The 27,969-nt window shown below is 43.1% G+C and overlaps 2 protein-coding genes across 6 annotated transcripts; one reads left to right on the forward strand and one right to left on the reverse strand.

The window, feature by feature from the left end:
- Positions 1–13: 13 nt before the first annotated feature.
- On the reverse strand, positions 14–17,305 carry LOC105915241 (glutathione synthetase). Of its 4 annotated transcripts, XM_036150557.1 has the most exons (15): positions 16,274–16,368; positions 15,767–15,857; positions 15,512–15,625; positions 14,743–14,875; positions 13,599–13,744; positions 12,494–12,569; positions 12,100–12,239; positions 9,834–9,950; positions 9,070–9,150; positions 8,371–8,448; positions 8,172–8,241; positions 6,370–6,564; positions 6,158–6,239; positions 3,340–3,529; positions 14–1,434 (listed from the first exon to the last, which is right to left on the reverse strand). In XM_036150557.1, exons 4-15 carry the CDS (start codon positions 14,872–14,874, stop codon positions 1,311–1,313), a joined length of 1,431 nt encoding a protein of 476 aa, XP_036006450.1. In that variant the 5' UTR covers position 14,875; positions 15,512–15,625; positions 15,767–15,857; positions 16,274–16,368; the 3' UTR covers positions 14–1,310. The 4 variants fall into 4 exon arrangements, with proteins under 4 accessions (XP_036006450.1, XP_036006415.1, XP_012704731.2 ...); XM_036150522.1 differs by lacking the exon at positions 16,274–16,368 and adding an exon at positions 16,949–17,305 and having other exon boundaries at positions 15,512–15,857; XM_012849277.3 differs by lacking the exons at positions 15,512–15,625; positions 15,767–15,857; positions 16,274–16,368 and adding an exon at positions 16,949–17,304.
- On the forward strand, positions 16,402–27,969 carry zgc:103759 (U8 snoRNA-decapping enzyme). Of its 2 annotated transcripts, none has more exons than XM_021308823.2 (6): positions 16,402–16,626; positions 22,701–22,770; positions 22,882–23,013; positions 23,219–23,259; positions 27,135–27,372; positions 27,449–27,969. In XM_021308823.2, exons 3-6 carry the CDS (start codon positions 22,882–22,884, stop codon positions 27,686–27,688), a joined length of 651 nt encoding a protein of 216 aa, XP_021164498.2. In that variant the 5' UTR covers positions 16,402–16,626; positions 22,701–22,770; the 3' UTR covers positions 27,689–27,969. The 2 variants fall into 2 exon arrangements, with proteins under 2 accessions (XP_021164498.2, XP_012704733.2); XM_012849279.3 differs by lacking the exon at positions 16,402–16,626 and adding an exon at positions 17,846–18,076.

A 27,969-nucleotide genomic window follows, 5' to 3' on the forward strand; every position in this document is an offset into this window, starting at 1 on the left:
AACCCAGACAAGGCAGGTTTCCAGATGTTTCGTTTAATGTCCACTTTCTGCTTTTGGTCCAGAGGAAAACATTTGGTCATCGATTTATGTTGATTATCTGCTGAGACTCATTTGTGTTAATTTAAACCATTTAAACTTTCACAAAACTATTCTGCAGGCGACTACTATGAATCCCGGCAGAAAGATAAATGTGAAATGGTACATCATATATAAAATATATTTAGATAAGATAGTCCCACATTTGATTTTATTATATAAAATATATAATAATTTATTATTTTAACAAGGAAAGCATAGTGTCTTCATTTGCCGTTGAACTATTTCATTATAATCCAGTTGTAGAGAACTTCAGAATCAGTGTTTGTGGTCCAGTTAATCTTCTTGTAAAGATGTTACTATTTTTTGTAGTAACTCAGATTATCTCTTCCAATGTGAAAAGATGTTTGTTTTTCAACTAAGAAAAAAAACAATAGTGACTGAAGCTTAATTTCTTCACTCACTTCATTATTTTCTTCAATAATTTCAGTCTTTAACTACATCTAAAATGTAAAAAAACAAAAAAGCAGTCATAAGGTCACTTTCTTGATTTTCTGCTATGTTATGTGATGTTAAATTGAGTAACAACTTTGCTACCCGTTTTATTGGGAATCAATCAAACAATAAAACGCTTTAGTATCAAACTAGACTTCCATCAGGGCTGCAGTCAGAGCTCCCCCTGGAGGCGGAGAGGAGAACATGGAAGAAAACCTGTCAACTGTTCAAGTAGTGTAATTATGCTTCAATGCCATTAGGTGTCAGTCTTGCTCCAAAGATAGGAAGCTCGATTATAGAAACACATTTATCTCTAAATAAATGTTTAGAGATATTTTCTCTTTTCCTATAAGTAACACTGAATATTCTATGGAAACATTGCCAGATGTGAAATAAAAACGTATCAGACTATACATTTTACATTTAAAGAGAACATGGATTTCTGTTTTTGTGGACTTGGGCAGATCGAGACAAGCTTTAGGCATCCCCATCCCTTGCTGGGTTTAAATGTGCGACCCTGACAACGTGTCAGGTTATATGTGAGAGCAGGATCATTCTTGACCAGAACAATCCACGCTTTAAAATCTGCCAAAAGGGTTCTTAGAAGTCCTCTGACAGCATGTTACACAAAGAACTCCTGTCCCCAGCATCTCTAATGGAGTGATGGATGCGCCGTCTCTCAGTGCTATGAGGTGAAGCTGGACCTAAGCTTTTTAGCGTTCCTGGTCTTTTAGTCTGGGCCACAGTGTGACAACAGTCTGTGTGGGTCTGGTGACTCGTTAGACGAGTAGAGGGTTGTCCAGAACGGCCACGCCGGCGGCCACGCCCCCGTCCTCGTGCTCTGAACTCTTGGTCCTCAGCAGGTGACCAACGCACTCATTCATCACCATGTGCTCCCCCTGCCTGAGAGGAGACAAGGAAACATGAGAAAATAGGGGTTTAAAAGTAGCATTATTGCACAAAGAGACTGACCAAAGCAGGCGTCTGTCAGATCCAGGTTCACATCGTTTTAAACTTTATGCACAGTTGAAGCCGGATATAAAAGAAGAGACATAACCTGTTTATTCCCACCGAGGGAAATCAAGGCATATGAGTTTTAAGGAAACACTCATACAGGGTTTGCTACAAAGTCTCCAGAGCATTGAGGAGATTCCTGGAGACAGGCAGCTACTCTAGGTCCTGCTGATGCTGAACTCATCAGCAGGAGCGACATCTGCTCCTTTGTACAAGGAGGAACAGGATAAGTTCTGCCAGAGCTCTACAAAGAGACTTTCACCGGGCCGCTGCCGTGAATGTCTCTGACCAAACTATTAGCAACAGGTTTCATGAGGGGGGCCTGAGGGCCCCATGTCCTCTAGTAGATTTGTTGCATTTGCCTGAGAACACCAGAATGTGCAGGTCCAGTACTGGTGTCCTGTTGTTCTCACGATCGTAGCAGGTTCTCTCTAGTGTTGCGCTGACGCCATTTTTTGGCCCGATACCGATACCCGATACCTGGCTGTGCAGTATCGGCCGATACCGATACCATACCGATACCATTACTTTGAAATTTATGTGTGTGTGTGTATATATGAAGAAAAGCATATTACTTGGATGTAAAATAATTGGGATCATGGCTTTGTCAAGCTGCTACCTTATTAAAGCAGGAAAAAAAGACTAATACAAAGTGAATCCAGTAGAACTAGTGAGTGTCGGGAGAGAGAAGGCTGCGTTCAAGTGACATACAAACATCAAAATGGTATCTGTGCCCTATTTGTTGGTGTTCGCCGATACCGATACCACCATTTTAGTGCGGTATCGGCGCCCCGGCCGATACTGGTATCGGTATCGGTGCAACACTAGTTCTCTCTGAGCTCATGTGACAGACATGAAAGGTTCTGGAGAAGCTGCGGTTCAGGATGATCAGTTTAGTGGTGGGTCAGTGTTGGTCTGGGGAGGCAGATCCATGGTGGGACACTCAGACCTGTACAGGATGAACGATGGCACCTTGTCTGCTGTTAGGTATCAGGATTAAATCCTCAGACCCATTCTTAGACCCTTCACTGGTGTACTGGGTCCTGGTACCTCCTGGTGCTGAATAAAGCCTCATGTGGTAACAGTATGCAGGCAGTATGAAGGAATAACCTGACCTAAATCCAACAGAACATCATGTTTAGCTCCATGCGACACCACCAGGTTGCTCCTCAGACTGTCTCAGAGCTCAGCTGGTCAGGATGTGAGAGGACATACCCCAGGACACCATCATCTCATAAGCAGCATGCTCTGTTGTTGTCAGCATGCATACAAGCACCTGGGGGCCTTAGAAACCACTGAGGACCATTTGGAGCTGCTGAAAGACATCTGAGCATATTGGACCAGCTGCTGCATCAGTTTTCCAGTTTCACTTTCTCGTTAACATCCTCTGTGGTTTAATCTTTTTCATATACATCAAATGGTGAGGCTTCCTTTGATCCTAAACACCATTTCATGTCAGTCTGGATATCCAGCAGCATTTCTTTTCCAATTGAGATCTGATGTGTTTTCAATGTGTTCCTTTGATTTCTTGAGCGGTGTAGAATAATCTAAAATTATGTGGAGAACTGATGAGGAAAGCTACAAAGTATTGATCATTTTAGCTTTAATACTAAACATTTTTACTTGGATGCTTTTATTTTTAAATGTATTCTTTTTCTGGGTTTTGTGGCACTAGTGGCTCATTTTTACAAAGTAGGCTGACAGTGAAGGGGGTTTGAGAGATGGGGGAGAGACTTTTCAAAAACCTTCGTCTCCCTCAGTATTGTGTGAAAACAGCGAGGCACTGGCACGTACCTGACATACGCCCCGAACACTCCCAGCTCACTCAGACAGTTACTGATCACCAGGGGAGCGTCTCTTCTCAGCAAGTAGTTCTGTACTGGAGCGGGATTAATTTTATCCATCAGGATATAGGCCGTCCGCTCTGTGCTCCCCTTCACCGCCTCTAGGACCCGGACAATCTCTGAGCCATAGATGTTGTTACCTAGAGTGACGGGATCAAAGTTAGACATGGATTAGGGTAGAAAGCACCGAATGACACAGAGCCACCTAACAAAGGATCGGATTAGAGCGGCCAGTTTCAGGATGTGGAAAAGTGGACTAGGACCTGAGACAGGACTACACCTGTCCGCTGAGACATTCATCTTCTTTAACGCTTAAAGAAGATGTCTGATAGCTTACAGTAGCAGGTCTACACCAAATTTGGCAGAGGAGCCAGGGTGTTTTCACGGGGGCACAGAACGAAAGAATGAAACAAAAACAACATTTCGTCATTTGACATTAAATGAGCCAAACAGCAAGCTGCAGGTGTCAGAACGCTGACCTAGAAGATGAAAACCGTGATCCTGTCTCAATACGGCTGCAGCTGAGGGTGAAACACCTTCGTTTTGTGATCATTGTTAAAGTAAAACTGTAATGGTAAAAAAATCTAATTGGTCCAAGGGTTCCTGTGCCAGCATATTTCATCATAAGAAATGGATTTAGTATAATGTCTTCAGTACGAGGCCTAGAACAGGAGTCAGAACCCGTGCTATAGGGGCACTGGCCCCCATTGGGCCCCGTCTAGAGCCGCCCATGGTCACAAAAAGCATTTTGTGCTTTTTGTGACCATGTCATGTCATCGAGTAATTCAAGAAAAACTATCTGAACCAGACTGGATCTATGTGAAAAACAGAAAAAGTTCAGTGAAAGTGTTTGGGCCCTTCATCACTGGCATGTTTATGTTTAATTACATACAAAAGAATAACTGGGATGGATTAATATGACTGTATGTAGTTAGCCTGGAATCTGTCGGTTTCATAGGACTTCTTCGTGGCACGATGAAAGTGGTAAAGTGTCTTGAGACACATCTGCGCTATGGAAATAAACTGAAGTGAATGGATTTTGGAGGATTGTTGGGCGTGAAGTCATGCTTCACCACAGACTTTGACTAGGACTCTTCCGTTTTGCTGTCCTTAAGCCAATCAGAGGGGACTTGCTGCTGTGTTTTGGATTATTGTTCTGTTGCATCACCAGGTGTCCTCGATCTTAAGGCCACAGACTGACGGCCAGACGTCATGGTTCCACCAGTTCTGAAGATTTCCCCAGTCTTAAAGATCATCAAAACATGTTTTTTGCTAAACGTGAAACTGGCCTTTGTGTTTTTTAGTCAGCAGTGGTTCTTGCCTCAGAACCATAGATTCCATTTTTGCTTAAACTTGTGCTTTTGTGACTTGGATGACTGCTTGGAGTTATTCTTGTTGGCCGGCTACTCGCGGGAACATTCACTACTGTTCCGTGTTCTCCCTATTTTGGGATAATGGCTCTTTCTTTGCTTTATTGGAATCCCACAGCCATAAAAGTAACACCTGAAGACTGACAGATGCCGATGAAAACATGTTTCTCACCAGTTCCTGATTTTCCTTACCTCAGGGCATGATGTGTTTATTGCCATCTTTTCTTGACAACTTAATGTTGTCCAACTGGTTGTGTTCAAGTGATTTCTTGAATCTGCAGGTTTGACATTAGGCCTGGGTGTGGCTAATGAAATCCAACCCAGCCTTCCTCCCGAAAAACAAGGTTAAATCAGTTATTTTATGATTTAACAAGACAGCACTTGCCTTAACCAATCGTAGGGCCAGGTTGGTTTGAATTCTTTCTTTTTACCTTAACACAAAAACGTAGGCGTGTGTGATGGCTGCATTTACAGCCACACAGATGTGGTAACAAATACCATTTATTTAATTTCATTTCTTTTCATATAGTGTTTTAATTTACAGAGCCATTTTATTATTTGGAATTAATTTATCACCATTACACTGCATTTCAAAATGAGTGTGCACATTTTGGTTTACCCTGTTTTTGTTATGACTGTTTCTCTTCGTCTCATTAAGCGAAGTCAGTTTGTTTGAGTTAGTTTTGTTCTGTTACTAGTTATCTTGAGTAGTTTTTGTTCCTTTCACCTCTTTTCTGGATCCATTTTTGACAAGTTTTTGTACTTTTATCTTTTTTGGGGTAAATAAAACAACCTAGTTTTGTCGGACATATGCATGTGCCCGACTGTCCTTACTGCTCGGTCCATCACAGAGTGACTGGGCCCCAACACTCTTCAATAAGAGGCTCAAAACGGACCCGTCTTACAACCAATGCTTCCTTTAAGGGTTTTAAATAATAGATGAAACCACCTTTGGAAGACTACGTTTCATTTTTACTCAAATGACGCTGAAATTTGTTAGATGATCAAATACGTTTAGGTGAGTGACAGAAAAGGCACGAAACAGAACTGCTCCCTCAAACGCTTTTTCCACAGCAACCCTCTGATAGGGTTTCCTGGGGGGGGGAAACCCTGTAAAAGGTTCTGGACTGAGCAGGTACCGAACACACGCTGCAGCTAAAATCATAAAGAGATGTGATTATTTTGTATCAGTCTTGTTTTACAGATTTGAAGCGTAGCTTTTCTTACTAACAAAATTAAACTGGGCTCAACTTCCATTCTCCATTGCTGTAAGGCTCAAATATGAAAGAAGTGTTCACATCCAGACCCGAGAACTTTGCATATACCTCTAAGAAGAAAACCCCAACTTAAAGGCTATTATGCTTATATAAATCAGTAATACGGCAGGAATCCACGCACCTCCTCCCTCTCGCTGAGGCTTCAGAACAAACCGGTCTGGTTCTGCCAAGGCCATCGCTACCGTGTTGTCACCCTCTGGTCCCTGTGGACAAAAATCACCAAAGCAAAAACAGAAATAAACCAGACAATTTTAAAATACAAAAACAGAGCCAAATCCACTGCATTACATATTTAAAAGCAAAAAGCTTTCGATGACAATAAGCTCTGCTCACCACGTCTAGCGTGTAGAGGCCAGCAAAAGTCGCTCTGATTTGTTGCACCACCTCGGGCCGTTCTGGGAAAAACCTCTCCAGAACTCCAGGCCTGGTCAGCACTTGCTGGACCTTCTTGGTTCCTGCCAGGTGAGTGCTGATATCTGGACACTTTACAGCCCGAGAGCGCTCCATCATGAGACGAACATCCCAGCACTGGAATTCACAAACCAGAAACATGATTATGAATCTCTACTGCGAGGCATACAGACACCGCAGGTGGGGGAGGGTGGGGGGGGGGGGGGGGGGGGGGGGGCGATCACACACACATTGTTACTTCCAGCAAGGCTTTTCAAAAGGCCACTATTCACTGGACCAGCAGGTCCAGCTTTGGTTCCAGACGTGCTCCAGGATTCATGGTTTCACCAGTCATGGCAAACCTTCATCACTCTGGGACTTCCTTTAGGAGCAGTCTTTTCTTTCTTTTTTTCTTTCTTTCTTACAACTTTTGGTTCTGATTTGAATTCAAGTTGGATACTAGCAGTTAAGCAGAGACGTCCCTGTCACCAGAGTTGAGAAGTACAGGTCTAGAGACCCAGTCAGGTTCGCTGGGAGGAGACGGAACAGGATCCGGACCACAGTAAGATGGCAGATTCTGCAGATAAGAAACTGATGTGTCCACGAGTCGTGGGACCTTTAAACTAATTTTCTTCCTCTCAACATTACTTTTAGATACCAAGACTCCAAATTAGGCCTCAACTTCCTTCTCTAAACTCCAGAAAGACCAGAAAAGTTCAACCTTATGGTTGTCAAAGTTATACCTTCCTTTTATCCTTAGCTGGTAAAAAGTGTAAGAGTAAATTAGATGGATTAGCTATTAGCTTAATTTGGGACTATTAGTGACCAGCTCCAGTGATCATCCAATATTGATTGAAGTGATAATTTGGCGTATTTATCGAGATTAAAACCTTTGGGCTGTTCTTAAAGAGCTGGTGGATAAACATCAGGGCATGAATGGGTGGGGATTTCCCACTTATAAGAGGGACTTGCTGAAGTTCTAAAACGACGAGTCAAAACTGCGTAGATTTAACATGTTGGAAAATAGAGTCCTTTGAAACGTCTGAAATGGTTAAACAGTTTAAATAAATTATTAAACATAAAAACACCGTAGCTGACCTCACAAAACAATATCTGGCTAAAATGCTGGCCAGGATTAGATTCATGTCATTTTACTTATTTTGCCTAAAAATCGTAGGTATTCTGACTCTTTTTATTCCAATATTATTGATTATTTCCACGTCATCTTTCTCCTTTGAGCTTTGAACCACTTCAGTTGTTTTTAACGAGCCACACACACACACACACACACACACACACACACACACACACACACACACACACACACACACACAGATAGATATTCTCCAGATCCAAAAGTAAGCTTCTGCAAAGAAGGAAATATTAAAACATTCTGTGCAACATAATGATTTTTTCCTTTGAGACAGAGCCGTCTCTGATGAAGTATTTTTACACTAAATAAATCAGGACTGATCTACTTAACATCTGCTTAATTAAGTCCAAATCAATTAGAAGTTAGCAATAAGGTAACTTAAAGTGGAGCGATTAGCTCCACAATAATCCATGTAGTTTGTGTCCCTTACTGGAGAGACTAAGGCACCGCTGCCTGGCAGCTTTGTAGAAATATAATGTGATAATACATTTATCAGTTATCTTAAAGCAGCAACTAACAGCTTTACTACTTCAGCATCTTTTACTAATCAAACTGCAACGTTTCCCCTTTTGGAAGAAAAAGACTGAAGTACCTGTTCGTTGATGTAGTTCTGTGGCATGTAACCGTCCCTGAAGTACACCACTGCTACTTCTTTTCCATCCCTGAAATTCAAATTAATCTCTTATCTTTATTTATCCTAACAATGCATAGAATGTAGCTTTTAGCGAGGAGGGGGGGTGGGGGGGGGGGGGTTCATACAGTTCTAGGACTTATTGCTGAGAATGACTTACACAAACAGCCGCTTGTCCGGATCAAGAGATCCTGTTTCATAGACCTCATCAAACCGTTTTCTTACTGAGGGGATGTTTCTGAAACAAAGTTTTGGACATAAAAAGCAGAGTTTACAACAAAATACAATCATTTCCCTCACTCAAGCAGATCATGTCCATCCTTTTTAGTATAGAGGCACTGAGAACTAGTCAGGTTTTCAGTTACCTGGCCTTAACACTGGATGGCCCAGTCAGACTCTTGACTCTTTCTAGTCAGTGAAGGCCTCGTACATTCAGATCATAGAAGTATTTTGTTTAACTGGCAAAGGGGTGAACTTATGGAACTATCCCATTTTCTAGGGTATAAACATGGAGGCAGCTGTTTACAGTGGCTAATCCTGCTAGTTATACAACTTTTATGTATTTCTTTTTAAATTAGGAACCACTACTTTGTTACCGGATCGCTGGGAAATCTGGTTCTTCAACAGAAATCAGAATTGGCTAAAATCTGTAACAGCAGGTCAAAATTTTGCCAAAAGCAGAGATCAGAAATCTGCCCCGCATCTCTGATCGCTGTAGCTCTACTTCTTGCTCACGCAAAAATGAACCAAGTGAGTAAAAGGAAACTTTGGGCCAACGCTGAGGTATCTGTGCAAGAGAGACATTATATGTACAGATTTGGATCTGTAAGCTTCTTAATAACTCAGATCCAATTCTTACCTCTTCCAGAGTTCACTTTCAATGTAGCGGTGGTCAAAGATGTTCCTCTGGACTTCCTCCACCAAGAACAGGACAACCGCTCTGAAATGACAACAAGCACTCATGGCAACACGGCTTTCAACTACAACAAGAACAGATCCTCTAGCTTTAAAGACAGGAAGATAAAGACCTGGAACCAGGGGTTCGCAAGAAAAAATAAAATTCAAAATCAAAAAGTTCTTCTCTGTTCTGTGTTTGTCATCTGGGTTCATCTGCTGGTCATCTATTCATCGGAGTTTATTAAAAGTATTTCTGGCAAAATCCACTCTGGGGGAACGTGCTAAATAAGCTTCAATTCCTCCCTACAAACTGTCATTTTCCACTTTGTTTGATTTCTTTGGTTCTCTGTTTCAGATGTTACTAAATTGAACTCTTTTTAAATTAAACTAATCCCCTTTAAAGCAAGTTCCAGGAACCCAACCTGATTAAGGGAACTGCAGCATTTCTGATTCTTTATATAGCGATCAGAACAGTTTAACACCAACCAAAATTAGACCACACACTTGCTTATAACGATATAAAGTGTGCCATTGCTGTACAACTTACTCAGAGACAATTTTTCATATATTAGTGTATGTATATATTTGAGCTTTTATGTAGGATTTTGACCATGTTGATTACAGAAAATCCACCATAACTTTAGACGTCTACTACAAAAATCCAAAAAACAAAGAGCGGCTGTAAAATCTGCGCATGCACCTGTAAGTGAGAAATATTTGAGTTACCTCTCTGATGCGTACAGCTCCCAGGCTTTGGCGAGTGCCCTGGCCAGACCGGCCGCAGGGTTGTTGGCCAGGATCTGACGGCTCTCCTCCAGCCTGCCGCACACCTTCAGGATGTGTCTGTGGAGCCAGAGGCAGAGCACCATGGGTAATCCTTACACTGAGCTTTTTGTCTTTGTCTCCACGTTTAAGCAATCATTTATTCTTTATTCAAATTAAACCAAGTTTGTAGGACATTTTTTTTAAAGATGACCTATTATGAAAAATTATCTTTTGGCATGTTTTGTAGTCACATCTGTACTGCTTCTAGAAACAGTCGAAGTGCTAAATAACAAAAATAAAAAAAACCCGCGTCCCGGAGCGGTTAGCGTGAACCATGTTAGGAGGCCTTTAGTCCTCAACGCGGTCAGCCCGGGATCGACTCCGACCCGCGGCGCTTTGCCGCCTGTCTTCCCTCCTCTTCCTGTCAGCTCACTGTCAATAAAACGCGCGCCTCTAGAGCCGCAAACACATTAAAAAAAAATTTTGTTTTTTCCTGCGTCGCTCTCACAGCATCACGGGTTGGCCTCGGTGTGAGTGGTTGAAATAGCACGTCGATAAAGATGACAGACAAGTGGCTTATCCAATCATATGCAAGAAGTTTTGATAAGGCCCAGCCTTCAATAAAGGCAATTCCTATGGCGGTGTCCCAGATGGATGTGAGTGGAGCTAGGCGGAGCGAGACATGCATCTGGCTGTTGTCAGGTTAGGGCACTGTTGCCTCACCTAGCAAACCAAGCGGAGCTCCTCTAACTTTACAAACAAGCACTAAAAATATTCAATCAAAAACCGGTGAAGTGGCATCACTGCAAAATTATTAAAAAATACAACATGATGACATTTGAAAATTTTATAAATTTTTCATTTTTAAAAGCTATTTTTAAATGCCTTAATGGTCTTGCCCCTGAAGTAATCTGTAAATTTGTTCTAAAGTATACAAATGAAGGAATCAGAACAAGAGCTGGAGCTAGTGGGAACTGCAGGATTAAAAGATGTCGGACATCTATGGGTCAGTCCGCCTTCTCAGTGAAACCATCACATCTCTAGAACTCTTTGCCTCTGGAGCTTAAGTCACAGAGTGATGTTCGACTTTTCTCCACAAGATTGAAAAAATGGCTCAAAGACAATCAAAAGTGTGAGCACTAAACTGGCTTGTATTGTATTGTTTGTTTTAACTTCTCTTGTTTTTTATGCATTTGTGTGTCTTTACTAACCTCCCTCCCCCTTAATGCTTACACCTTTTAAAAGCCTAACCAGGGACGAAGGCTGCAAATTAGCCCATGGCTACAAGCCTTATGTACTTGGACTTCGGCCACCTGTCTGGTTGCAATGTTTAATTGTACTGTCCCTGTCAAATAAATAAATAAAATAAAACAAACTTCGTTTTTTGAGGAGCAGCCCGTTTGGTCAGCTGCTTTTCCCGGAGTATGCGCTGCACAACGGCTGCAGGAGAGGACAAACGTTTTGTTGTTGGCTGCATAAACAAGGCGTGTCCGTGCACGATCTCCCAGTCACGGAGAGCAGAGACGTGTGGCTTCACGTTAGTTTTGATGGCAATCTCCCAGCCAGGGACAACCTTCCTTGACATTGCCATGTTTTGAAAACTACCGACGGCATCTGGCAGGATTTACCAAAAGACTCATACTGAAGCCAAGCTCCACCTCGACTGTTCATTGGAAATCTGCAGCTCATGGAGATGCGAGAACTTTGCTTTGCATTGTTGTTTGGCAAGAACGTGATCTATCATTTAGCACAAGCTAACGCTAACGGCTACTGATAGCCTAGGGCTACTCTTGCTAGCTGTGCACTTCTGTGTCTGGGTGTGACTCGGGATCAAAGACGTACAGCTGTACCACTGCATCAGCTGGCAGACTGTTCAGGTGTATGAAGTCTGAGTGCAAGTTAAACTTTGAGTTGGGAGCGCAACCAGCTTTTTTGCATAAAATAAAAACAGCACATTCTAAATGAGCTCAGAATAGGTGAAACTGGGGAGGTGAAATCTCATTATTTGAGAATGACTGTACAAAAAAACATAGCAAACATGTTTGGTAAAGTCCACAAACCTATCCTAAAGGTTTAAAGGAAGCAGAACAGGTCACCTTTAACAGAAAACAACCCCTCCATCTCCAATCACTGGGAAAAATAAAGAACCTAATTTTGGTCACGTAATTTCCATCTGGTTTCGTATGTGGCCCGTTCTGTGGGATGCACTGCTGACGGACTGACTCACCTGTGTACGTCAGGCGTGCGAGAGGAGAGGCCGCCAAAGCTTGCAGCAATAGTATTGATCTCGATCTGCTTCAGAGAAGATGTTTTCTCATCCTTCTGGTCCAACATGTAGTCAGAACGATTGAGACCCAACACAATAGACTAAACAATTAAAAAAAGAAAGAAAAATAAGCAAATGATTGAGGTCCACCAATGAACATTCAGCACAAACTCAGCAAAAACTGCAAGTTAAAAAAAAAAAAATACTTTTTCCTTTGTGTCTTTCACACTTAACAATTCATCTTTTACCATATTATAGAATGGCTCCATATATGCATCTTTAGCATATATGGAGCCAGAATGGCTCGTTTAAATGAAAGTAGATGCGAACCTAAAGATCTTCCACATCAACATACCTGAGACTTTCCTTCTTTTAGGATCTGCTGGTGGATCTTGAACAGCCTCGCAGTGAAATCGTCTACTTCAATGGTGCTGTAAACAGAAACTGTTCAATTACTGACAAGGCATTCTGAGCAACACGTTTATGGATCACATTAAGATTGTATTCAATAGGGCTGGGCGATAAATGTATTTTACCGATTAATAATTTTTTTTTGCCAATGCACTCTTTGGGCTTCCATGAAAAAAATGCTTTCTATCCAGAAAAGGGGAAATTGTTTTGGTAAATCCATGCAATGTTGAATGTTACATAATATAGGAATATATGTTTCTACCCACCTGCGTGCAAAAATCAACCACACAGTTGCTTCTTTTTGACCAGCAACAAAATCCACAACTGAAAAGAAATCTGGGAGCCCCCATTTGAGATTGTGTTGGGCTTTCCCGCGCGCATCCGATCCATCTCTCGTTTGTTTCTTTCATTTAAGAAACATCTTTAAAATGCGAGCCATGGTCTCTCGAGTAGATCTACAGAACATTATTCATGCATGTGTTTCATCTCGTCTAGACGTTTGTAATGCTCCCTTTATAAAGCCACACAGATCTTCTATTCCACGCCTCCAAGCTATCCAGAACGCAGCACCCAGACTTACAAAAAATAAAAATAAGATAAATTGTAAATTCTCTCACATCCCTCCAGTCTTACATTCCTTACACCGGCTCCCAGTGGATTTTAGGATTGGTTTTTAAATACTTGTGCTTGTCTACAGGGCTCGAAATCCCACCATGTTTGTTTACCAGCATCTTTCACAGCTTGTATTTAGTTGTACTTTGAATTCAGGTCAACTCTCAGACAAGACAAGTGAAATAAAAGCAAGTCTTGAAATATAATTTCTGGAATTTGCTTTTATGAAACAAAAGGGAGACAAAATATCGATTTACTGGACCTGGTATGATAAAACCTGAGACTTTATTTTTAAGCTGTATCGCCCAGCACTAGTATTTCTTTACGTTCTATAGCGAGATTAAACAGTTTACTGTTACTCTTGCCGTGCACGACTGAATCCTAACATCACTCTGCATAGAAAAACAGATGATTTTCATGGTCCTGCTGTATCCAACCTGGCTAAAGCCTCCTGCAGGAAGTCTGTGTCCTGGCTGATCTTGTCCACCATTGTGTTGAAGTGGGTCTGCACCGCAAGAGCCTGGTGGAACACGGGTTTGGGCACAGGCGAAGGGAAGAGAGTGAACGGAGCGTACGTCACCAACTGCAACGAGAATGAAGGAAATATATGGAAAAAAAAAAACTCACTTCCTCAGGTCTGAGGAATAAAAACAGAGAAATAACTGTGCTGAGAAAATAACTTCAATAACTAATACTTTCAAACAGGATTAAATGGAGCCGTCTTATTAAATCCCATCTAGCATGATTGTTCTGCTTGTTTCATCAGCGGTAGCTTACAGGCCCATTCAAACTGAACTGATTCCAGTTTCTGGAGGCTACGCCTATACATTTTTTTTTTTTTTTTATTTTTTTTTAGAATTCACTCTCATCCAAATTTAGTTTTAAAGGGGACAACCCCAAAAAGCTCGGTTACACTACTAATTAAAAGGATCATGGTCACACAGCGGCGTACAGTTTACAGAAAACTAATTATGTGGATCCCGCCGTCTGTTTTTGAGCGACGGGAGCCGACAACTGGAGCCGACCGCATCAAACAGGAAGAAGGTAAGAAGAAAGCTGCACAGCTACTAATGGCTTTTTGTGGAGCTGTGACTGCCACTGCTGTAGTCTGTGTGGGTGTGTATTGAACCTGGACAGCGACATAAACAGAGGACGGATTTCTTCTTGTGAACGTTATCGTACTTAGTAATTGAAACCCAATAAAATAGACGCTAACCGGTCAAACAATCCCTAAACTTAACGTGAACAATAATGCAATGAACAAAAAGTTCGCTCTGCAATTATCTGTTTTTGCGTCTGTGCCCACCACAGGCTTCGGCACCTTCAGCTTGGACTACAAAAATCACTGTGAGGAATAAAAATGGCGGATGTGCGAAATCAGTTTTTCGCACACCTACAAACTCCAAGTACACAGCAAAATACATTGAAGTGCTAAAAGAAAGTAGATTTTGCAGGATATGTCCCGTTTAATCAACCTACTGATCTGACCACAACAGAGTGAGCTTTTTCACACTGGACTTATAACAGCATAAAATTTTTTTTTGACTTTGCAAGCCAGCTAAAATGTTTCCAAAAATGCACCTCAGATGAGTTCGGGGTCTCCTTGGTCCTCATTAATACTCCCTGCAGAAGGGCTTCATCTTTTGCCACATCGGCTAATTCTTTTATCAGAGCAGCGTTCATCATCACCTCATCCGGTATGCTGGAGGCCATTCTGGTAGGAATATGAGACAAGGGGGGGAAAAAAAACAGCTTTATTAAAACTGGGAAGTGTTTGCCTTGCTATTCCTGCACAAACTGTATCATAATAAATGAAACAGGTTTTTTTTCTAATCTGGTTGTGTTTGGAAGGATCTGGCTCTGATATGATTTAAAAAAACGATAAAATGTCTGATATATTCTATGATCAACTTTAAATTAAGATCCAAAGTTATTTCTAAGCTTTTGACCTGCTGACAGGGTTTATAAAGACAACCGACAATGTTCAAGACGCAGAAGAAGAACTCCGTGGTCAACGGCACTGAAAGCTCAATAATTGAGACAAAAAGGGGAAATAAATTACATTTATAAAAGAGGTCTACGCAGATTTAACAAACAAAACAAAACAAAATTTGGTTGTGTGATATTGGTCAACACTGAATCCACACCAGTAAACAAAAAAAGAAACTGTACTATAATAAGCATTAGTTTTACTAGTTTTTGTTAAAATATCACAGAAAAGCAATAAGAGATGAGTTAGAAACATTATTTGAAAACATCCATCATAGAGTCATAGCATCTATTTTGGTGAACAGATCAGAGGTCTCATTTATAAACCATCGTGTGGACTTCCCACTAAAAAGGTACTTACGCAAATCATTCAGATTTAGAAAACCACGCCCACCAGCACCGAATTTCCCTTTCTAGATCCCAGCTGCCCTCTACACGCAAAGCTCCTCATCAACAGCAAAGCGTGTTTAAACAGCTGACCCATCGTGGTGACGTGGCAGCCACGGAGAAAAAGCAAAGAAAGTTTGGAAAAATGTCAGTTTATTAAACATGCCACGTTTATTAGATCAAACGTAAAAGCACAGATGTTAAAAGCTTGTTAAAAATTAAACCATACTGCTGTTTTAAATGCCGCATGAACGCCGTGCTCCGTGTTTGAAATTCCTCTGAGGCCGTGCGCTCAGATCGACCAGGAGGAAACGTTTCCCCTAAGATGATAAAAGACCAAAAATGATAAAAAAAAAAAGCAAACAAAAAAACAAAAACACTGCAAAAAAGCATTTTAGGAAGCCAATGGAGGCTGACTGGGTGCGTTTATAGCCACTTTCCCCTGTAGGTTATAGCAGAATGTAATGCTCAGAGTCTGGCATCTTGCCCAGGAAATGCATGATCCCATCTGCAAGGTCTTCCAGCTGTGCCAATGCATCCATCAATGGTGATCATCGGGGAAAAGGGATGTGATGGTAGAAAACCCCGATACAACGTTGTGCAGAGTTTTATTTTAAAAATATATTTTCATGGTCCTTTCTGTAGTTACGATCAAGTCGATCTACAATTAAAGTCTGACATGGAGTGACATTGAACGTCTGAGAAGATGCAGTTTGGCTGCAATTCACCACCTTACCATCTGTGGCGCCAATTCCCCCGTCTCCAGCGTGAGCGTACGTCTGGGTCACAGTTGGACCGCACGTTTTCCCGTCAAGTTCTTCTTTTCTTTTTTCTATAAATGCCAATTTTTGCGTGGTAAGTGACGTACGCAAGTTTTTCATGCGCCGTTTTCTGCGTACGCAAGCTTTATAAACGAGACCCCAGGTCATTGTTTGAATACAACAGTACATTAAAAGAAATAAAAAAAGCACAGAGATATCAGCTAGAACTAGACTGCTGACCCCTGTCTAGACTCCACTTCTGCGGGAATTAGAGCTGGATTTAAGTCGGGCTCCAGTTTCAATGTTCCGTCTTTGAAACTCCGGCCAGGTAAGGTTCCCACCTGTCTAAAACGCGTCAATTCCACACCTACTGCATGTAGCCGGTTAGCTTCCTACCTTAGCTAGCGATAGCAGGATTATTGTTGTGTTCGGCTCGACATACTCACGGTGCAGTCTGTCGGCCGTACGCTGACGCGGGGGAACGTGTCTCGGCTGCTCTCCCAGGCTATTAAAGCGGACGTCTCTGAAATATGCGCTCCGTCTGACAGAATGAATGAGCGGCTGGCTACGCAACAGGGCTGGGTTAATAATACTCGAATTGAACACATGGCTGGTTACACATTTAAAAGCTCAGCAAAGTGTTTACTTACCTCGGCATGTAGTTTAATACATGCAGCCCCTTGAAATGAGTGCGTCGATAGAGGAAAAACTACTAGTTCGTCTTATTCGTGGGTGAATCTCGACGCTGCGTTTAAAGTTCCTCGGAACTAAAACTTCCAAATTAAAGTGTTTTCGGATTTTTGCGCTTGCTACATCAAGTTTTTTTTTTTTACTGTGAGCAGACAAGGGTCAGAGACAAACTATTCATAAACTACCCAGAGCACCCCTACATTAATGTTGCGTTGAAGCAATAAAGAGTATTACACCTTGTTTTGGTGAATAAGCCAATTTTCCAGTTATCCGCGAATGCAGCAGCACACCTCCATAAACCCAGTAGCCGGGGGCGATTGGTCAACGTACATCTGATCAACCAACCGTGAGTGTTGACGTCACGAAAAAATGCGTAGAGTGCAACGCATGACTGGATATTGCTGACTAAAGGTGAAACAGCAGTTTTATTTGTACAAGAAAAGTCGGTGACGTGACTCATATTTTTGGTGCGTTATGAGTTGCAATTTTATTAGTCCAGTAGATACATAGGTAGATAAAGTTCAAAACCATACACTGGCCTGACCCTAAATCAAACTAAGCTTTTCCTGTTTTATAATTCAGTCTAAATTTTACCAATCTATGTATTGTGCTTTTCATACTTGCCTTAATCCAAGGGAACAAAAGAAGCATTAAAAATATGGTTCTGTGGGTGTGTGTCTTCTGTCCGTTTCACAACTTCTGTGGCATCAGTTGTTTTCCTTTTTGATCTAGTAATGTTGGAATACAGTCCAGATCTCTTTAGAAAAGAAACACATTTGGGTGGATTATTATTATTATTATTATTATTATTATTATTATTATTTTATTATTAAAATTGCTTTTTACTATGTAGACCACTAGGGGGCATTATCTCCTCGTTGATTGGGCACAGCTGACAGAGAACATTTCCCTTTAAAACTTTAAGTGCTCTTGCTGCCGCCCTGGGCCACCCTAAGCCACATCGTATGTGTCAAAAACGCCACTGACCACAGCAAGAGGATGGTAGCTTTCAAAGCCAACGCATTAGTAGTAGTCTGCTGCAGATGTTGCAGTGCCACAGGCATCCTGACTGTCCTTTCCTGTGGCGTGTATCCATTTGTACTGACTCATGACTCAACAGAATAGCTCTCTGTTAATCCAGACCACCTCCTCTTTCACCCCCTTGATTAGATATTTGCGGTTGATGTGGCTTGTTCTGTCTGATATCCACCGTGATATCTTTTATCTGTGAGCTGTTCGGCTGCAAATGGATAGCTCAGGAAGTTCCTCAATCGAGGCCCTTGTACTGGTGATCTCTGACACAATGATGTTCAAATTGTATTCCTGTACACAATACAGCCCAGACTCAAACTGATAATTCAAAAGTGGGGGGAAAGACGGTACCCTGTGTGAACCCATGACGCCGTCCGTTTTGTGCATCAAACCAACTTTCAGAATCAGAAATCAGAATCAGAAATGGGCTACTTTAATAATCCCAGAGGGAAATTGCTGTTTCAGTACAACCGCCATCACAAACATCCCAAACATTTCAGGGGGAGACGATTTACTGAGGCCTTGCTGCCAAGGACACCGCCTTACACGCTGCCCACAGGGCGCTGCCATTACTCTGTGGAAAAATAGAGGCCACAAAAAAAGGAAGGTGAGAGGAAAAAAAAAAACATACCTCATACTTTATTCTATTACAGGATACAGTTTGAGATATCAAAAACCTCTTAGACAAAAAGCACAAATAAGACGAGACACATATAGGGTAGTTCACGCGTGACGTCAGCGCTACATCCGGGTCACGGTGGTTGGCAAAAACAGAGCTGTTCTCGTCTACTACATGACAAAACGGGTGATTTAGAGCGTACTTTTAGTTCGTTTTATTTTTGGAATCTAAACAATGCCTATGACTTGTTGCGCTCCCGGTTGCACACAGAGGCATTCCAAATCGTTGGATGTACGTTTCTGTCGTTTACCGAAGGAGGAAGGACGAAGAAAGAAATGGATATTTTCAATGAAAAGGGCGCAGGCAGACACTCCCAATGGACTGGGGGAGCCAACATACTACGACAGAATTTGCAGTCTACACTTCATCTCCGGTAAATACATCTTAATTCTGCTCTAGTCATTAAATAGCTACTTAAATAGCGGCGGAGGGGAGGTGGCGATCGCTACACGGGCCGGAGAAGCGGCTGCTGCTCCAGACAGCGGCTGCATTACGCCCCGGTTCACGGGCGCTAGTACTTCTGTGTTTACGCTGCAATGTTGCCGACACCCCCACCCATTTTAATAAGACAAAAACACCAAAATAATCCGTAGTGAACAATGTTTTTTTTAACTTACCAGGCGGGTCTTCCTCTCTGCTGAGACGCGGCCTGTGTCCGATGCCGCTTTGTGCTGTTGCACAAACATGTCTGAACATCCGTCCATCCATCCATTTTCTGACCCGCTTAATCCCTCATGGCGTCGCGGGCGTTGCTGAAGCCTTTTTCCCGATATAAAATAATTGTAGCCGTCCAGTGGTTTCAGGGGCTTTCATGCTCTCTCGTCTGTACTGGCCTGCCGTGTTTATAAGGCAGCTGTATGCGGTACGGAACACTTGGCCAGCATTTCACAGACTCGCTCCGTCCCTTCAGGCTTTTGCTGTGTGGATCTGGCAATCTGATACCATCAACAATCAACTTACTCTTAAAACGATCTTGTGATACGTTATCTAAAGAAGAAAAATACGTGGAGAACTCGTCAGTTTCTGTGTTTGCGTCCGCCATTGTGTTCGTCTTTTGCCAACCAGTCCGGCGCGCATGCGCGAAAAACCCGGATCAAAACAATAACAATGAAATGGTCTATAGCAGAAGGTCAACATTTGAGACTAGTCGGGTGTAAGTTCATCAGTTTATATGAGCATCAGTTATGTGTGTCTGTTTGGGTGAAAATGTTTATATTTCTGTGAACACTCTCCAGAGGCCATTGTCCTTGATGTTATCAGCCAGCCAACAGTTCAGAAAGCATCCGCAGATGTCAGCGGGGGAGGAGGGAGCAGGGAAGAGTTCTGAGCACTCTCCGCCATAACAATCCAGGAGTGATTAGATAGGGAAGGCATAGTCCAAATATGTTATTTGTTATGAGACAAGCTGTACTGACTTTCCCGTCAGCTTTAAGTCTTTTTGCTGGCTCCAAATGGTGAAATCCAAATTTCCAAATTGTTGGGCTTTTCCGCGTTTCACTTCCAGATTTTATCCTATCTCCACCAAAGCCAGTCTGTGTTCCAGTGCAGCCAGCTTTTCGGTGTCGCTCCTCCACCTTCCAGGTCTGTCCGTTCACCGCCTTAGTGAGCGCGTCATATGCAGCCGGATCAAGGCCAAATGGCTACCGACATCCGCTGTATTTGCTGATACATCAAAAATCCACCAGATCCAATAAGTAGAAATCCAAGTATCCTGAATCCAAACATGCAAAGTTTCAAACGTCCAGGAATGACAAAGTCGAAAGACACATCGTTTTCCATCTAAGAATATAAGGTGTATCCCACGAAATGAGTCAAATCAGGACCGGACGGGTCCCCCTTTCGTTGCCTACCTGTCGAAACAATTTGATCAATAGCACTGAGAGACCAGCTTACCAGATCCATGTTTTTCAGAGTGCGGGTGATATGAAGAAAGTGCTCAGAAAGACAAGACATAGCAGCAGAAGCAGGAGGGGGGAGGTGAAAGCTGGAGAGGAGAGAAAAAACACGACCGACCTCGAAGAGAGACAGAACAGAAATCAAAGGAGCTCAGGTGTCCTGGTGTCTGGTCTATCGGTAGTGGTGGAGTGAGAAATGGATGGAAGTATTGGGATCTCGTATGCGGTGGGGGTTTTCAGCTGACGTCACGCTCACGTGACTACTCAGCGCGTTCGCCATATTGGGTGGCAGTCGTTTCGCACCGTTGACCTGCATTGTATGACGCCTTAGGCAGTATTGGAAGTGAACAATGGGGAAAACGTGTTTAATGGTTGGTTGCACGGCCCGTGGAGGTGGAGAACAACGCTCTTTCTATCGCCTACTAGCCGTAATAGTGAATCAGTGTGAAAAAACAAAACAGCTATCTGAACAACGCCGTCACCTATGGCTGACACGGATATCCAGGTCCGATTTGGACGGTGTTAAGCTGGAATACGCCAGAGTCTGCGGTGCTCACTTTGTCACAGGTAATTAACTGTTAAGTATTTAAAACATGTAAGAAGAATATATTAATAATAGGGCTTGGGCGTCATGACTTATTACTTTCCGCGGCTGCCGTGTTGACTGCCTCCGCCGCCTCTACTGCCTATTACTACCGCGTACTGTACTCCCTCTCTCAGCCGTGTTTTAATTTGATTAATTTCACCTTAACTTGATTTCAACCATGGTAAACCGTTGCTATATTGTGGGCTGTAACAGCGCAACACATGATCGCCATGGGAAAAACATAGAAACAGATTAATTTTCCACCGCTTTCCTGCCTGGAGGCGCAACCACGGAGAACAACTGTTAGTGATAACAAAGAGTCGTCGGCTCGCTTGGATCGCGGCTGTAAGTCGACCGAACATAACTTTCCACAGTATCCCGATGTCAATGAGAGTGTGTTCTAAACCTTTGAAACACATAGCAGCAAGTTAAAAGTACATTACATGCGTGAGTGGTTGTTAGCGCTAACGGTTAGCATGTGCCAGAGCCCGTCTGAGCACAGCTTACCTTTGAACGAGTTGCTGTGTTCCCACTGTTTGCTGGCTTTATGATCTGCAGCTCCTAGCGCCAATACGGTAAATTCAACTTAATTTTGCACTGGTCATTGTTCTGCTTAAATAATTAAAGCCGCGAGCGGCGTCGAGCGGCCCTGCAGCCAAGCGCCTTCGCGCACCGCCGGCCGCCGGCCGTCAGCCACCGCAGAAGCATGCGCCGCATTTGCGTCGGATCGTTTACATTTTTACCATCTTATTAAAACTCACCCGTCCACGTATGATGGCGATTTCCTTGATGTACATAACCAGATGTGAACTGGTTGTGAGCCTCTAGACCCTTGTAAGCTCTCATTTCCTCAAGAGTGTGCAGAGGGTTTTCACCGAACACCAGGTAATGCGTCTGGATTACGGCTAAACAAGGCACCGTGGAGGGCATACGGGTCCATATGGTCGATCACGGAACATTTCCTCAGGTATACGTCCTTATCTGGTCGCTCTAGCCCGCTGGCGTACTTATCCATTCGCGATACGATAATACGTGTACGACAACTAGAGATAAGGAAGTGAACCACCCAATATGGCGGACCGGAAGTTGGCCAGTGACGTCAGTGAAAACCCCCTATTCAGGAATTCTTCCAGTCTGCAATTGCATAGCTGAGCTAAAATGTTTGGCTGAGCCACAAAAGGGAGGTTTTATATATATACACCGGTCTGCCTACAATCCAACCTTCACCTATGGTTAGTAGGCCAGTGATGATGGATGCCTTTCTCTGATGGGATCAGCTCAGAGTTAAATGTGAAGCTGTGCTAAAAGTAACCGCGGTGATGGGACTTTCCCACTGAGTGTGTCAGCATTTGTAATCAAGCAACACATTTGAGGTGCACTGGTATGAACTGTTCATGAAGATATATTTCAGGGGTTTGTGACCCTGCGCCATACACATAGGGGGAGCTAAAGTGTTTGCTATCAAGAGGAAAAGATTTTCCTTCAGACTTCCTCCTTTCCATGACTTCCTCTAAATGCAGAGATTTCTCCTGGCTTATCGGCTGGTTGCAGTCAGGACTCTTGGCTCAGCACATAAAGAAGGGAAAACAGGTAAAAAGAGTACTTGCATGATTGACTCAGTACGGGGCTTCAGCGTGGTGATCAGGGGTCACTGGGCTGTGACTGCTTGGATGTCTTGTTTGTTTGCGGGTCTGCTTGTAGATGGCGAGTGGACAGCTGTCGAGGGACGAAGCGCTGGAATGCTCTCACAGCAGGCATGCATGCCACGTGATGCTCTACTCTGATACGGCATCTCAGCTGTTTGGCAGGATTCCCATCAGGCACGTTGTACTGGTGAGTACAGTCTGAGTGGTGACTTTCCACACCCATGGGGGTTTGTTTAACAGCCTTGTGTGTGTGATCCGACACGAGCCACTCACATGTGACATGAACAATAACATCACCCTGTTTAAAGCGAAAACTCCACATTTTTCCTTGTGTAACTTTCAATGGACACGTTGTCGCATGAGTATTTAACGGTACCTGTCACCTCAAACAGATGCAGATGCGCTTCGACGGTCTGCTGGGCTTCCCTGGCGGGTGAGTTTTTGCTGTTGCAGTTTTAAATTTAGCAAATTCTCTTATACAGCATTCCCCTTAGAACCTTTGTGTAACCCATAGCTGAACATGGTTGTGGCAGCATTATGCTACGTTTGAGGTGATTGAAAAAAAAAAAAAAAAAAACGAATGGACCTTAAAGGAGCGTAGCGCACGTTCCAGAGTTTTTGCAGAGGTTTGCCCCCTCTGGCGACAAGTTGAAATGACAAAGTGTCGTACACATATATGGGAGAAGTGACTGCACAGGTCTTTTGTTTAGAGGCGTAATGTCTTCTGAGGTAAGAAACTTCTAAACATTGAAGTTAGCCTGTGTTCTCTCGCTATCGTGTCAATGGAGATTAAGCAAAGTAGCCAGGTGAGCAAGGGCACGCAGCATGTTACGTGCACAACCCAGAGAATAAGACCCACAGCACTCTCTTATGAATTGACTAATGCAGCCTCTAGAGGCAACTGCGGTAAACAGAGGAAAATTCCTTTTACACCTAATTGTAAGGGCATGTATGGGGAAGAAAAAATAATAATATTTAACCTTTAAACTTACGCAGTGCTCCTTTTTTAATATATTGGACACCTGGAAGGAAACCTGTTAGAAACTGCTTGAGAAAATAGCAGGTGTTCAACTTCCAGCAGGATAACCACCCTAAATATACAATAAGGGTCACAATACAATGGTTTACATCAAAGCATAGTCATGCATTAGAATGGCACAGTCAAAGTCCAAACTTAAATTCAACTTAGCATCCAGCAGAAGACTTAGAAAAAGGATGTTTATGCTATTTTGCAAAGAGAAATGGGTAAAGTTTCTAGATGTACAGAGCTTACAAAGACTTATTACTGCAGATTTCCAGATGTAATTGGGGAGGAAGGGGATTTAGTTTTAAAGGCCTTTTGCATGGCACAATAGCTTTTCTTAATACATCTTTTTCCTTCATGAGCAGACCCCCCCTCCCAATAAAGATATTAATCTTTCACAGCACAGCACAAACAATCACGTCATCTCTAGAATACTGATGCAGCAAAGACTGTACAAGATAAGGAAACATGTATGAGAAGTCCCTTTGTACGAGCTTTTCTAAACAGACTGTTAATCAAACAGATTAGTATTCAGCATAATATGAATCACTTGTGTCTTTTTATCTGTGTATTACATGACTCTCTGCCAGATCTGCCGGTGCGTCATTCACCGACACGTTGACATTATGTAACAAACCAAGAAATCACAAAATAAATGACATGTGCAAAAACAGAGGAAAAGAAATCTGCAACACATCGTAACGCCGTGCTAAAATGTGTTAACATATTCAGCTAAAGTTTGAACATCACTTAGAGAAGTGTATGAGAATACATATGAACAATTAGATGATTGTAATTATTGCGTGGACATCGGGGGCAGTTCCCCTGAATTGGCAGACTGGGGTGGTGGTCCCCCTATTTAAAAAGGGGGACCGGAGGGTGTGTTCCAACTACAGAGGAATCACACTCTTAACCTTACCTCCCTGGTAAGGTCTATTCAGGGGTTCTGGAAAGGAGGGTCCGTCAGATAGTTGAATCTCGGATTCAGGAAGAGCAGTGTGGTTTTCGTCCTGGCCGTGGAACACTGGATCAGCTCTACACCCTCAGCAGGATCCTGGAGGGGGCATGGGAGTTTGCCCAACCAGTCTACGTGTGTTTTGTGGATCTGGAGAAGGCATTCGACCGTGTCCCCCGAGGGATCCTGTAGGGGTACTCCGGGAGTATGGACTGGAGTACTGGACCCTTCAATAAGGGCTGTCAGGTGTCTGTACGACCGGTGTCAGAGTCTGGTCCGCATTGCCGGCAGTAAGTCGGACTCGTTTCCAGTGAGAGTTGGACTCCGCCAAGGTTGCCCTTTGTCACCGATTCTGTTCATAACTTTTACGGACAGAATTTCTAGGCGCAGCCAAGGTGTTGAGGGGATCAGTTTTGGTGGCCTTGGGATTGTGTCTCTGCTATTCGCGGATGACGTGGTCCTATTGGCTTCATCAGGGCATGATCTACAGCTCTCACTGTAGCAGATGCAGCTGAGTGTGAAGCGGCCAGGATGAGGATCAGTGCCTCCAAATCCGAGGTCTTGAGCCGGAAAAGGGTAGAGTGCCTCCTCCGTGTTGGGGAGGATGTGCTGCCCCTAGTAAAGGAGTTTACGTATCTTTGGGTCTTGTTCACGAATGACAAGATGGAGCGGGAGATCGACAGGCAGATTGGTGCAGCGTCTGCTGTGAAGCGGGCGCTGTACCGATTCGTTGTGGTGAAGAGAGAACTGAGCCAAAAGGCGAAGCTCTCGATTTACCGGTCGATCTACGTTCCTACCCTCACGCTGGAGAGACTATGTTTGTCGGCTGGCCTGGAAACGCCTTGGGATTCCCCCGGAGGAGCTGGCCCAAGTGGCTGGGGAGAGGGACGTCTGGGCCTCCCTACTAAAGCTGCTACCCCCGCGACCCGACCCCGGATAAGCGGAAGAAGATGGATGGACGGATGCATGGATGGATAATTAAAAATGTAGAAAATAAACCATCACTTTCAGTTCATTAAAGGAAAGAGGGTAATTTTCTGTTTGTTAGTGACTCACAGCAGGTTGACAATTTCCAGAGTAGGCTTTCTGGTTTTAATAGTAGATATTAAACAGTTTTTGGCAATAGAAGGTAGTCTAAATCCTAATTAAATCTGAACTAAGGCTTAAACTGTATGGAAGCTGAAACTTTATATAGAGATTTTAATTTCTGTACTAATAAGAATGAGGTTTTCCTGTACAGCTTCCAAGAAGAATTCTGACCTGAGTGAAAACCGAAACTTTAGTAGCTGTAGTACATAAAACAATACATCAAACAAATGTGTTTTGGTTTTCTGCAATGTTTGTTGTTGGTTTTAGAATGAAAAGTTCTAGTTATGATTTGAAAGTATTTGTAGTCTTTTATGACAACCTTTTCCATCACCTGTAAAACTAACAGTTTTGTTCCATCACACTTTTCCGCTTTGGCACCTCAGATTTGTGGAGTACTTCAGGGCACTAAACCTGGACCAGATTAGCTCTCTTTTTACACGCCCCTTTTAGGGAATACGTATGTTGGTGAAGATTCTCAGTCATCCAGGTTATGATCAATTCAAAAAAAAATAATTAATAAAATAAAACAACTGGACTTCTATTCTGAAGATGTTTTACTTCCCATCCAGGAAGCTTTTTTTTGTGTTATTACGCTGATGATGCACAGCTGTACTTACCAATGAACATTCCACGGGGCTACATGGAGAAAGCAGCTGTCAGCACCATTGCTTTACAACAGCTAGGTCCTCTTTCGAATTCTCCACACCACACTGCAAAAGTATTCTGATCCGATTGGCTGCTGCTTGCCATCTGGCTGGATTCCTAGAGAGAGAAAAAAAAAATGTTTCTCTGGGTGTGACGCTGCGTTATGTTATGGCTGAGGATGCACCCCTGTCGCCTACTGTCTATTTGCACACTTCTCAGGGAATATAATTTGAAGTTCTGTAACTTGAAGATTTAAATTAATTGCACAGTATTTTACATCATCCTGTAAATTGACAGCTACTGGTCTTTCTGTTTCTAGCATCAATGGACTTAGCCATTTTAACTTGCACATTTAAATTCTTCATACTGACTATCTGCACACTTTTTAACTTCTAGGCGCGTTTGTCTGATACAGTCGTGCAACTGCACAACCACATTGTCTTTAAAGGGCCCGCTGTCTGTATTTTTTACTCGAACATGAATCTTATCAGATCCTAGGGACTATTTGCACACCCCAAGCTTCTGTTGCACAATTATTTGATTGTTTCAACTTTTTGACTAAGTCGTTTTATTCCTCAATTGTTCAACACCTTAGTTTGGTTGAGCCCTCGGAGGAGACCCTGGAGGAGGGACTTACCAGGGAATTGTTGGAGGAGCTGGGTGTAGCCGTGCCAGTTTCCATAGAAGACCACGTGGCGTCTTCCTTTGCCCCTTCTCGTCCAGGCTCCTCCTCCCGCTTGATGCTTCACTTTTACGTGAAGAAGATGGAGGAGGAGGGGATTCTAGAGGTCGAGAAAGCAGCCGCGTCCACCGCGGTCGATCACGGTCTCGAGGTAACAAGTGATGAAGGGCAGCAATTTGCAGGATCTCGGCACCTGCTCTGCTTCACCTCCTCTCTCTCCCTCCCAGGTGCTGGGAATGGTCCGAGTCCCTCTTTACACCACTAAATCCGACGGAGGCCTCCCCTTCTTCCTGTCGCACTCGTTCATAGGCAACGCTCGCTCCCAGCTGGTGGACTCCCTGCTGCGCCTCCACCTGGTGTCCCCTCAGGAGCTGCGGCATGCTCTCAGGAGCTCCCAGAGGAAGCACTCTGAGGCCGCGCGGGACCTGCGCGCGGCTCTGGAGCTGACAGAGGCGCCGAGAAGATGACCTGGAAACACGTCTCCACGTGCGCATCCTGACATGAACGCTTATCAGAATTTGCAATTCCTCCCACGCACGACTAATAATTGTTTTTTCTATGCATCATTCTTTAAGCAAGGCCTCATCACTCCCTTTTCAGTTAATGGAAACAAATTCCCTCTATGGTTTTTTAAGCTTCTGTCTCTTCACTCCCTTGTATCATCAGCATATGTTTGATTTTTCTCCTAAAATCTCAGCAGCATTTACTGTAACAAATATTCATAAAGGATCAGGTTTTTAATACAGTC

This window comes from Fundulus heteroclitus, chromosome 1 (assembly GCF_011125445.2).
Source record: "Fundulus heteroclitus isolate FHET01 chromosome 1, MU-UCD_Fhet_4.1, whole genome shotgun sequence".
Taxonomy (NCBI): domain Eukaryota; kingdom Metazoa; phylum Chordata; class Actinopteri; order Cyprinodontiformes; family Fundulidae; genus Fundulus; species Fundulus heteroclitus.